Source organism: Meles meles, chromosome 10, assembly GCF_922984935.1.
Source record: "Meles meles chromosome 10, mMelMel3.1 paternal haplotype, whole genome shotgun sequence".
In the NCBI taxonomy this organism is placed as follows: Eukaryota; Metazoa; Chordata; class Mammalia; order Carnivora; family Mustelidae; genus Meles; species Meles meles.
The window spans coordinates 14288221-14300896 of NC_060075.1; the positions used below are offsets into that span (position 1 = coordinate 14288221).

Here is a 12676-nt window from a genome sequence, read left to right on the forward strand (position 1 = left end):
TTTCTTAAGAAATACTATACTGCCAAACAATATCAAAACCACAATTAAAAATTTAAATTAAAAATTAAATTTTTGAGAAAAAAACTTTTATATAATTTTATGGGGCACCTGGGTTGCTCAGTCAGCTAAGTAGCTGCCTTCACCTCAGGTCATGATTCTGGGGTCCTGGAATTGAAACCCCTGTTGTTGTTTTGTTGTTGTCAGCCTCCCTGCTCAGCAGGGGAGCCTGCTTCTCCCTCTCCCCCTGCCCCTCCCCACCCCCATCGTGCTCCATCAATGTCTGAAATAAATAAAATCTAAAGAAAAATGTTTTTACACAATTTTTTAAAATCCACAATTAAAAGCCAAGAGAAAACTGCCCCTCATCCCATTCCCTAATTCATTTGTAGGTTACTATACTTAACAGAATATTACGGTTTTACAGTAACATAGAATTTTAACAACATAACCCAAGTTTTCTTTCTGCCCCTCATCCTTTTTCCACTTCCTAGTACCTCTTACTGCATACTCCTCACAGCCAGTGTTAATGCAAATTTTGGCACAGTGAGTGTCCCTCCTCAGCCTTCTCCTTGCTCATCCAAAAAGAGCCACATTCCCACACACATAGATGCTCTTTTTGGTACTGATGTAGACGTTTCTATACCGTTATCTCTTTTCCCTTAACACGTCAGGCACGTCCTTCTAGGTCATGCTTGTTAAAGCTGTGTGACAGTCCGGGAAAGGACCAACCACGTTGCTCCCTGCACCATGCCTCCCCCCACATAAACATTTTCTTCCGTAACTTATCTACGTTGCTTTTACTTCTAGAAGATTCCCAGAAGACATACCGCTGGGTCAAAGGTCATGCGCATTTACAAATTTTCATAGCGATTCCCGGGACTCCTTTCCCAAGGGGCTCTCTCAACAGTTCACATTTCTGTCAACAACCCGAGTGTGTGCCTAGGCTCCGAATGCTCCCTGAACGCTTGGTCACTCCATTCTCTGAGGAGAGACGGATATGCTTTCTAGGAGAGACAGACCCTTGGAAGCTTTAAAGCCCTGAAGAGAAAAAGCCCGAAGTCCCGCGGGCAATTCGGAGTGACTGCCGTCACGTGCGCGCGCGCGTGTGTGTGTGTGGGGGGGGGGAGGTGACCGGGCCCGTGGCCCCGCAACCCCCTCCCCGCGTCGTCGGGAGCCGTCGGGGCGGCCCGGCAAGTTCCCCAGGTGTGGGGGGAGCCCCGGCCGGCTCCGCCAGCGCGCGGGCGGGAGAGGTCCCGGGGTCTGGCGGGCGCGCGATTTCCGAACGCTCGGGGGGCTTCGGCGGGAGCTGCGCACGGCCCGGGCGTCTCCGCCCCCGGCCACTAGGTGAAGACGCTTCGAGAGCCGCGAGGCGCTGCCCCGAAGGACGTGCCTGCTCGTCTCTGTCAAGCCCCGGAGACCCACTCTTCGGGTCCCTGGCTGCCGACGGAGCGGAGGAGCCGGCCGCGGAGGCCGGCGGCCGCGCACAGCTGAGGGCCCTGGGGCCGGAAGGCGCCGCCGAGGCCCCTCAGCTGCGGGCTGGGGGGCGTGGTGAGGCGGCGCGGGTTTCGTTTTCCCGGGCCCCGGGGAGCTTTCGCTTTCGCTTCCAGCTGGCGTCTGCACCCCGCGGGAGCCGCCCGCCCAGCCCGCGTCGGCCGCCGCCGCCGGGGTCCCGCCAGGCGCTCTCCGACGGGCAGCACGCCCCCGCCGCCGCGGCCATGACCCAGGCCGCCGTCCTCGGCGAGGTGACCCAGGTGCTGTGCGCGGCCGGGGGCGCCTTGGAGCTGGAGGAGCTGCGGCGCCGCTTGCGGGAGGGCGTCGGCGCCGACGCGCTGGAGCGCCTGCTGCGGGAGCGCGGCCGCTTCGCGGTGGCGACGCGGGCGGGCGCGGGCGGCGTGCCGGCCACCAAGCGCGTCGTGCTGGCCGTCTCGGCGCTGCGCCTGTGCCGCGCGCACCAGAGCCCCAAGCCGGGCTGCGTGGGGCTGTGCGCGCAGCTGCACCTCTGCAAGTTCTTGGTCTGCGGGGCCTGCAAGTTCACGAGGGCCGGGTAAGCGCCGCTCCGGGAGCCCGACGGCGGGCCCGGGACCAGGGGGCCCTGCCCTGCCAGCCCGCTTGGGGCCCCGTTAAAGTGTGGGGACGCCGTGGGTGGCCGTTCCCCGGCCTCCCCGCCTTAATTCTCGTCAGCGAACGTTTATTGAGCACCTCCGGAATACCGGGCGCCCTGTGAGGGACTCGGGCTGGACGGCGGCGCCGAGGCTCCTGCATCCTCAGAGAGTGACTTGGAGCACCGGAGGGGGGGGGGGGCGACCGGGCTGGGGGCTCTCCCGAAGGAAAGCGGCCGCGTCCGGCTTCTGGAGCTCCACGAGGCCCCGCTCTCCAGAGCGAACTCTGAGGGCCACGCAGCCCAGGGCTCTCGACCCGGCGGCCGAAGGAGTCGAAAACCCGTCTCAGCTCTTGTTCACTTGCTTACAGGGTGGCGGTGGCTTCTGTCGCATTTGGAAGAAAATGCGTGCTGCTGTCCGGAAGCCAGTCCGCTTGTCTAGAAGAATTGGCTCCTTTTCTCTTTGCTTTTTTAGTCCCCTCTCCTCCCTCCCTCCCTTCCTTTCTCCCTCTCTTCCTTCCGTCCTTCCTTCTCTTCCTCTTTCCCTCTCTTCCCTCCTTTTTTTTTTTTTTTCTTCCTGACTTAACACAGTAGATGTTATTTCTTGCTCACATCAGGTCCACTAGTCAGCACGAGGTAGGGGCATGACCCATGCAGTGATTCAGGGACCTCGGCTGGGGGAACCGGGACCCCGGCTGGGGGACCTAGACTCCGCCCCCGGGAGTCTCATTCTGGCCGCTCTGGGTATCTGGTTGCAGGAGCAGGTGGACAAGACAGACCGTGGAGGGTTGGTGGGTCTGGACGTGAGAGTTACCTTCCCACACATCGCCTGGACCACAAGATGTCTCCTGACCGTGGACCCCCATGCCTGGATGCAGGGGGGGTGGGAGTGGAATACGCACCCCCGCCTCCCAAGCAGCTGCTGAGAAATAGCTAGATTAGAATATTCCAGAGCCTAGCTAAGGCCTTAAGCCGGAGGGATGTGTATGTGAGAGATTTGAGAGACGGGAAGTTGGTGCGACTGTGGTGACGGGGTGGTAGAGAGGTGGTGGCTGTTTTCTTACTGTTGACTGAGAGATGACTCATTTTTTAACAACTTATTATTATTGATGTTATCGACTGAAGGCTGATTCTTCCTTTTCTTTCTTATTGGCTGAGAGAGCAGAAGTGTGCCCAGGGACAGCCAGGTCTGAAGCCTGGGAGCCCGGCCAGGGTCCCAAGTGCAGGTTTGGGAGTTACTGGTTGGTGGATGCCGACGCCCCAGCCCCAGGAGCAAGTCAGAGCTGAGGTGGAGGCTGAGGGTGGAGCCTCAGGGAAACTGGGCCCTCAAGAACTGGCAGAGAGGTGTCACCTCAGGGGAGAGTGAGGAGCAGCAGCTGGAGAAGAAGGGGGACATGATAAATGGTGGCTACATGGATTGAATGATTTCTAACTGGTGGGTCTTGTTAATGTTCGTATTTGGTAAAATAAAGACAGCAGCCCTGTTCTCCAGCTAGTTCCCAAAATTTGGGGTCGGATTGTATTTGTCCTCGAAATCTGGAAGTCTCATACCTACTGGCATAGATGATTCTGAGCTTTCTTTCTCAGTCTTCTTGGTTCCATTTTCCTTGTGGTTCACACAGGACGGTTTCTTAGACTTTCCTTCCCTGACCACTTTAGGGTCACATAGGGGAGAGTGGGTGTGGTTGGCTGCCCTTTTGATGCTTTCCCTATTACTGTGCTTTGTCTTCCTGAACCACAGGATCAGCTGTTTCAGAAACAGACCATGGCTTTTGTTTTTGATCATTGATGACAGCTGGGGAAGGTCCCAGGTCCCTGACTTACATCCTGTGCTTAGGGGCAGTGAGCCTGTTGCTTAAGAGCACAGCCCCAAGACAAGACTACCTTGTTTCAGCCCTGGCTCTGCTCCTTACTAGTTCCATGATCTTGGGCAAGTGACTTTATATCCGAGCCTCAGTTCCCTCATCTGCAAAGTTAGGATAATATCACCCATCTCGTGGGCTTGTTGGGGACTGAATGACTTATAAAACCTTCAGGTGATCCCTGGCTTGTGATAGATGCTCAGCAAGTTTTAGCAACTGTTGTCACCATCATCATCTTCATCATCTTGGTGGCATCAAGTTTGCCTAGAATGTTTTAATTTTCTCCCCTTGCTTGGTTCTGCAACCCAGATATTTGACCCAGGCTTGACACCTTCCAGGCAGTGTCCCTTGATTGCTTCTCCACTTCTCTCAGGCTCAGGAGGTGCCCCTCCTGTCTGCACTGATATCTTCTGAGCACCGCTGACCTTGCACTTGCCCTGCCATTTTAGAATCCTCTCTGTTTTCTGTCACTTTCACTAGAGTAGGAAAGGGGAAGAGTCCATACAACTCCACGGTAGTCGGTGTGTGCCGTGGAAGAGGGAAGTTGTCTTTTACTGAGATGGGGGAGTCCATCAGGAGTTTAGCTTTCTTTTGAAAAACGTTTTAACTTATTAATGCTAATTAACCTATTAATGCGTGTTTATTAACATGACATTAGAGGTTGGGCAGTGTTTGAGTAAAGCGAATGACATTTGCCTGACTATTCTAGGTCCTGGTGACCTGGGTGATCATTTGAAGACTTTGGATCATCAGGGTGTGGTGCCAGTGCCTGGCCCACAATGAATGTTCAACAAGGGCTTGTGAATGTTAAGAATGGAGGAGGGGAGCAGAGAAAAGGGCTGGGCCTCAAGGCATGAGTGGGTGTACATATACCTTTAACCGTAGGTGTCCACACTCATTTATTCAGCCATTGTTTAAGTGTCTGCTAAGTGCCCACCGACTGGCATGCTGTGACTCATCTTTGGGGAATGGCCCTGTCTTTCTTACCAGACACTGATAGGAGGTGCTGTCCTGGTCCCTAGAACTCACAAGGTGCTACCTCTTCCATTGTAAACAAGCACTGTGGTTTTTCACTGTATAAACATGCTGGTTTTTCTCTGGTGCTGCTAAACAATATCAAGAACTATTCCTGAAAAATTATCTGAAAGACTGATTTTATGAGTTGTATGAGTTTGGGCAGCCATAGCAAGGTACCACAGACTGGGGGCTTAAACAGAAACTTCTCACAATTCTCAAGGCTGGAGATCTAAGATCAAGGCAGGATTGATTTCATTCTGAGGCCTCTCTCCTTGGCTTGCAGATGGTGTCTTCTTCCTGTCCTCACATGTGTGCATTTGTGTCTTCATTTTGTCTTCTTAGAAAGACTTCGGTCAGATTGGATTAGGCCCTCCTCCCCAGCAACCTCTTTTTTTTTTTACCTTAATTACCTCTTTATTTTTTTTTTAATTGTTAAAGTGATTTTATTTATTTGAGAGAGTACAAGCAGTGGGGAAGGGCAGAGGAAAAGGGAGAAGCAGACTCCCCACTGAGCAGGGAACCTGACTTGGGGCTCCACCCCAGGACACCGAGATCATGACCTGAGCTGAAAGCAGACACTTAAGCAAGTGAGCCACCCAGGCGCCTCATTGATTACCTCTTTGTAAACTCTCTCCAAATATGGTCACTGGGGGGTTAGAACTTCCACAAAGAATTTTGGGGAGGCTCAGTTGAACTGTGACACCAGCTCTGCTTCTTTGCAGGAAGAACTGTAGAAACAGTCACAGCTTGACGACAGATCACAACCTGAGTGTGCTGAGAACTCACGGTGTTGACCACCTCAGCTACAGTGAGCTCTGCCAGCTTTTGTTTCAGAATGACCCCTGGCTTTTGCCAGAGGTGAGTTCCCAGGAGGGAATGTCTGTGTGTGTAAGTGATGGGGGAGAAGCCAGAAGTTTGGAAAATAGGAAGTATCACAGCAGAAGAGACCCCAGAGTGACCACAGGGATCTGCTTGGAGGAGACCTGGATTACATTCCTGGCTCTGCTGATTTTTATACCTCTGACCTTGGGCCAACCTTGCCCTGTCTAGAAGACTCCTTTCCTTCTATTGCATTTGTGCTGGCACCGCCTTCACAGGGCTTCTTTGAGGTTGGGAGAGTCTGTTTGGCCGGTGGCTGCTGCATGATGTTCCTTACATGGGGATGAGGGGGTGAGAGACTCCAGCAAGCTCCTCCCCATCCAGCAGGACTCGGAACCATGTGTTATTGCCAGATCCAGGAGGTCTGCGAGGAAATGATACTGTCTCTGCTAAGTCAGTCACACCCAGGGAATTTTGAACTTTAGTTGATGTAAAGTCTCATAATGCACTTCAGATGTTATGCCAACCTTGCTACAATGACTGTGTACTAGTTTGGGTCCTCTGAGAAGCAGACACCAAGATGGAATTCGAAGTGCAAGAGATTTAGTGGTGAGGGAACTGAAGAAGGTGGGGAGCCTTTGGGCAGTGATGTGGCAGGATTGGGGAAAGGAAGAGGCCGTAGGAAGAGACCCTCACTGTAGCACAGTTCCAAGAGAGCTTCTATCTAGCCAAAGGGAGGTTCGGAACTACAGTAGCTCGTTGTTGCCTGGGAGCAGCCCGTGGGAGCACACGGGCTCTGTGTGAATAAGGTGGCGGCTCCCGAGGGCAGCAGCTGAGCTGAGGTGATTGCGTGGTGCAGCACGTCTGAGTGGTGTCCTGTGGCCGGCGCAGGTTTGTGGGGTAAGGCTATGCAGATTAGGTTGGCCTGTTTCAATGAAAATGCTTCCATATTATTTAATTAAAACCACCCATTTGAGAAAGGTGCTACATGGCTTAGTGATTATTAGCACATAATAGGTATTAACTTTTTTCTTTTGCCTTTTGAAAAGTAGTATTGATTTAATTCAGCTAACCTTTATTAACTTTCCACTATGAGTTAGGAACTAGTGATAAGGAGAGAAAAAAACCCTGTTCTGCCCTTCCAGGAGGCCCATTTTCTGGGTGAGACAGATAAGTCAGCATGGATTGCAAGGCGCTGTTCTAGATGCTGCAGTGGAAGTCAGCACTCTGGTCTCTGGGGCCCAGTTCAGGCACCTGGGGAGGCATCCTGGGGTAGATGGCGTGTGCTCTGATTGCTGAAGGTTGCATGAAGGATGAAGGTCTGGGAAGAAGGGGCACAGGAAGGATGGAGCTGGCATGGTTGGGGACCGCATGTGGGTCAGCACAATGTGTATTTAGGGTGGGAGAGGGGAGAAGGAGAAACGGATGAGTAGAGACTCATCCATGCAGCCTTCAGGGTCATGGATAGGAGTTGCGGTGAGGGGGCCTATGTTTGGAGAGTGGGCATTAATGTTTTGGAGAGATCGTCTTGTCAATAGTATGAAAAATAAATCAGAAGGTGACCAGTCGGAGCGTGTAGACTCCTGTGTACTTGGGTGTGCAGGTTGCTTCAGAACGCAGTGCCAGCAACTGGGAGCTGTGATCATAAATTTGGACCCAGTGCAGCTTTTCTGCCAGGCCTTCTGCTCGCAGTCTGGTCCCCTTATCAGATGAGCAGTTGGGGACTGCCACCATGAGTCGAGTACCTGCTATGTTCAAAGATATTTGTATTAGCCACTTTGTGTGTTTCCCATTTAATTCTCAGGATAGCCCAGTGTTATAAGTGGCAGTATTCCCATTTTAGGTATTAAAAAGCTGAAACTCAGAGCTGGTGAGTGGCCTGCCTTAGGTCAGGCATCTTGTAAGTGGCAAAATCAAGGTTAGGGCATAATTCTTTCTGGCCTTTTCCCTTGGGGCTTCCATCCCCAGAGTGGAGTCCCTACTGATCTAAGTCTGGGTTCTATAGCCCTCTGCTGTATTTTTTTTTTTTTTTTTTTAAGATTTTATTTATTTATTTGACAGAGAGAGAGACCACAAGTAGTCAGAGAGGCAGGCAGAGAGAGAGGAGGAAGCAGGCTCCCCGCAGAGCAGAGAGCCTGATGCGGGGCTCGATCCCAGGACCCTGAGATCATGACCTGAGCCGAAGGCAGTGGCTTAATCCACTGAGCCACCCAGGCGCCCCTCTCTGCTGTATTTTTATCTCTTGTTCATTGTAATGCCTGTGAATTGCCTGGGTAGACCCTTGGTAGTCTTTGGCCTGGTTCTCATCTTCAGGAATTTGGAATGTAGAGAAGGTGCAATTGATTCAAGTTCAAGTCCCAGCTTTATAAACAACCCAAGGCAATATACATTGTACCTACCAAATGTAGATAGCTGTGTGACCTAGGGCAAGCCAGTGAACTTCTCTGAGTTTCCATTAGCTCTTGAGAAAGGAAAGGGCTGTATTTGGCTTTCTCCAAGATGCTTTAAATACTCTGAGCCTCTTTGACCCTGAATTTTAGAAAAAGAAGATGGTGCGATGAGGCCTGGCTTAGGGAGTGTTGGTGAGTCAATGGGGGAAGGTTGTAAGTGGAGTATGAGTTGTTAGCTTACTGCTATATGAGTTACACTGAAATGTCTCCTGTGAAGGAAGCAACTCTGATCAGTTGGAAGTTTTTTGGATTTTCCCAGTGGAAGTGCTTATTCGCACAATCTGCTGTCCACCCCGTTCTCATTTTATTCAAGGGCATCCATTAGCGGCCATCCATCTAGAGTGGGGGATGTTCTCATAGTTCTGCGGCTTGTGAGGATGATGGAATCACAGCTTTGGCTAGGTCTCTGGAGGAACCTCTTGTGACCATGCACTGGTCGGGAATGGGGGTAGTGTTCTGTGCCGCCTTCCTAAGCTGGTGTTTTTTTCCTTTTCTGTCAACAGATCTGCCTTCATTACAACAAAGGAGATGGACCCTACGGCTCTTGTTCCTTTCAAAAGCAGTGTATCAAACTCCATATCTGCCAGTATTTTTTACAGGGTGAATGCAAGTTTGGCACTAGCTGTAAGAGATCACATGATATCTCTAATGCTGAGAATCTGGAAAAACTGGAGAGGTTGGGCATGAGCTCAGATCTGGTGAGCAGGCTGCCTTCCATTTACAGAAATGCTCACGACATCAAGAATCAGAGCTCCACCACCAGCAGAGGGCATCCTCCTACCCCGGGCCCACAGGGGACTTCTGGTAAGGCTTTGGACTGGGGCCCTTGGATTCCACATTAATGGAATGTGTGACCTCAGGCAAGTCTCTGCTGCTTTTAGTAAAGTGCTGTTGGTGATTCCTTCCCAGCTAGTGGGTGTTTTGGAAGATGACTTGAAATCATAGCCACAAACAAGCAAGATATTCTAGATAAATGCCAATTCATGTCGAAGGTGAATGAATTCCTAACAGGTCTAATCTGCAGTGAACAAAGCCTATTTTATCTTATCTTTTTTTTTTTTTTTTAAAGATTTTATTTATTTATTTGACAGACAGAGATCACAAGTAGGCAGAGAGGCAGGCAGAGAGAGAGGAAGGGAAGCAGACTCCTGGCTGAGCAGAGAGCCCGATGACCGTGGGATCATGACTTGAGCCGAAGGCAGAGGAACAAAGTCTATTTTAATTTCAGCTCTCTTTTTGACATGAATAAAGGGAATTATTTAGTCCCCATAAATCTGCTTTGTTCATTGCTCCTCTCCAGTACCTAGACAGTGCCTGGCCCACAGTGGGCACTTAGGCATTTGTTGAATGACCAAGTGTGCTAGAATACTTTTTTTTTTTTTTCTCAAAGAACATCAGGTTTAGTGACAGGCAAATGGGGAAATTTTGAGCAGAGATTGCTTATTAAATAAGCATTTCTTCACTTATTATGTGGGAAATAAATAATGTAGTCCATTAAAGAGGTTATGGCACATTGGGGTCCTTTGGATTTCACAGTATCAACTGTTGGCTGGCCGTTCTGGTTATCCATTCTCTCAGTTAACAAAGTTGTGTGCTTGCCAGGTGCTAGGCACTGGCCTGGGCCCTAGTTATACTTTGGACACTAGGACACAGTACTCCCCTTACCCCCCACCAGAATGCATAATCAAACCATGTGTTGGCTGTGGGATTTTAATAGACCTTTAATAGGGGTTATCTAGGGTTTTTAATAGACCACTGCTAAAATATCAGGTGAGTGCTAGGACTACCCGCAAACAAAAACACTATGATCGTACCTGATTTTTTATATTTAAAAATTGTCCTTGCTATATGTGGTTTTTTTTCTTTACATCTTCTTCGGTTATTTTGGGTTAATTTCTTTCAGTACTGGGAAGCTAGATGGAGATAGGTTTTGTTTTAAATAGATCTTTACGGGGGCGCCTGGGTGGCTCAGTGGGTTAAAGCCTCTGCCTTCAGCTCAGGTCATGATCCCAGGGGTCCTGGGATCGAGCCCCGCATCGGGCTCTTTGCTCAGCGGGGAGCCTGCTTCCTCCTCTCTCTCTCTGCCTGCTTCTCTGCCTACTTGTGATCTCTGTCAAATAAATAAATAAAATCTTAAAAAAAAATAGATCTTTACGAGCATCAGTTCAATTTTGGCCTTAGGATGGGAGGGAAGGCTGTCTGCCCTTGGAGAGCAAAGGTGGTGTCCTTAAAGGCCACAAAGGTATAGGTTTTTAGACACCCTGTGGGTGTCTTGAGGGGCCTATATAAAGGAAAAGGAAAGTGAATAACAAAATGACAGGTGAAACTGAATAGTAAAGGTTTGTGAATGAATTTTATGTACTTATATGGTGGTGGGGGACCAGTGGTAAAGTCTCATTAGAGCACTACTAGTAAAGGTAAACTTTGAAATCCCCTCCGTGCCTGTTTTATATTAAAATTCCTACAATTGACATGAAGTTACTTCAGGAGGTTTCAAGATTAGGAGCACAGCCAGAGATGAGAAAAAAGGACCCCTCCATGGTGTCCTGGATTTGGCAAGCAGCCGTGTGGCCTTAGGCTCCCCTGGCTCGTCTCTAAAAAGCCAGAGGGTCCATTTACATGTCTGAGGGTAAGTTCATCCTGAACATCATAGGATTTTGTGAGATTGCCTCACCCACTTTTGCCTTCTGCAGAGAAATGAATGAATTCTCTTTTCTCTCCTTTGTATCTTGAACTACTCTGACTCCATCATATCAGAAGCTCTGATGGATGCTAATATATCTTTGTGGTGTTTCTTTGTAGAAAGAAGAGATAGCTCAGGTTCTGTGTCCCCAAACACTGCTAACCAAGAGGAGAGCGATCAGATCTGCTTGTACCATATCCGGAAAAGTTGTAGCTTTCAAGGTATGTCAGAGGAAGCCCCTTCATCCACTTGCAGGCAGGACAGCTGCTTCTCATTTCAAGAGTTCTGCTCTAAGGCCACCCTTCAAGGTCTTCTCCCCCATCCAGAGAGGGTTAGGGCCTTCTTAACTGTGAGCTGGGGTGGCATTTCTGGGGGAGTTGAGGATGGTAACAATTGAATTTCTGGAAATCAGACTATAGGTGAGTTTTTGGTAATATAACTGGTCCATGCAGGAAGTGTCAAGTGTTGACCCTTGATCAGCTTAGCATGAGGTCACAGACCAGCGCAGATGCCCAAAATAGTGGGAACAAATATGAGTGTCCCTTGTAAAGGGTTGCTGTAGACTTAGAAATGCCTTGGAAGCCCAGAAGGCCCTCCCTGAGGATATGTCCCTGTGTGCTCTTGGGGAACAAGAACTTAAGTTGGGGGTTTCTTTCCATGGTCCCCTTTTATCAAAAGTAGCACTTCTTGTGGGTACATGTGTGTCTGTATTTTCACTAAACCTTTGTTTTCTTCTTATCGTTGGCCTGGGCTGTGACTGAAGAAAGCTTACTTTTCAAATTTGGTGACTCTTAAAAAAAAAAAAAACACACCAAACTTCTTGTTTCATTTTCAGTCTTTAAAAGCCACCCAAGCAATTCAGGACTACTTTCACTTTGTAAAAGAGTCCAATAATACAGAGTAAATTCTGAAGTTCTCCTTCAGCCTTCCCCAAAGGTAAACACGTGCTGTGTGGTCATGATGCTTGCTTTGCATATTTTTTAATGGATGGGTACATGTGATAGGTATTCCTTAACATGCTTCCTTTACTTAACATTGTGTCTTGGAGATTTTTTCCACCTTAGTATATGTAAGTCCATCTTATTTTTGTTTTTATTTTTTTTAAAGACTTTATTTATTTGACACACAGAGATCACAAGTAGGCAGAGAGGCAGGCAGAGAGGCAGACAGAGAGAGAGAGGAGGAAGTAGGCTTCCTGCTGAGCAGAGCGCCCGATGCAGGGACCCTGAGATCCCAGGACCCTGAGTTCATGACCTGAGCTGAAGGCAGAGGCTTAATCCGCTGAGCCACCTAGACGCCCCAGTGCATCTTATTTTTAAAAAGCTACTGTAGTATCCAGTGAGAATGATAGTCCATTGAGCATCTGAGTACGCATGCATATTTTTATAGCTCGGTTCATGGAAACAGAATGCTAGCTCAAACATATATGTGTGTCATTTATACATGTATGTTTTTAAAATCAACATTATCGAGCTATAATTTACCCACTGTAAAATTTTAAATATTTAGAATTTTTCAATATACACTAAATTCTGGTAATAACAATTTAGATATGGAAGAATTTCTTAATTCTAAAAGTGTCCCTTTGTCCCATTACAGTGAATCCTCACCCCCTAGTTTTCTGACCTCATGCAGCCCCTATGTACTTTTTGTCATTGTAGAATTTCCTTTTCTAGAATTTCATATAAATGGAATCATACAGCATGTATTCTTCTTTCCCTGTCTTTGCTCACTTAGCATGTTTTTG

At 49.0% G+C, this 12676-nt stretch overlaps 1 protein-coding gene across 2 annotated transcripts in view; it reads left to right on the plus strand.

Moving 5' to 3' along the window:
• Positions 1 to 1295: 1295 nt before the first annotated feature.
• Positions 1296 to 12676, plus strand: part of PARP12 (poly(ADP-ribose) polymerase family member 12) — a 40832-nt gene continuing 29451 nt past the window's right edge. Inside the window, exons 1-4 of one of the 2 annotated variants that reach the window (XM_046020331.1) lie at positions 1300 to 2044; positions 5700 to 5835; positions 8750 to 9050; positions 11049 to 11150. In XM_046020331.1, coding sequence (XP_045876287.1) covers positions 1716 to 2044; positions 5700 to 5835; positions 8750 to 9050; positions 11049 to 11150 — 868 coding nt within the window. In that variant the 5' untranslated portion in view covers positions 1300 to 1715. Of the gene's footprint in view, positions 2045 to 5699; positions 5836 to 8749; positions 9051 to 11048; positions 11151 to 12676 lie in introns of both variants that reach the window. The other variant, XM_046020332.1, reaches the window with a different exon arrangement.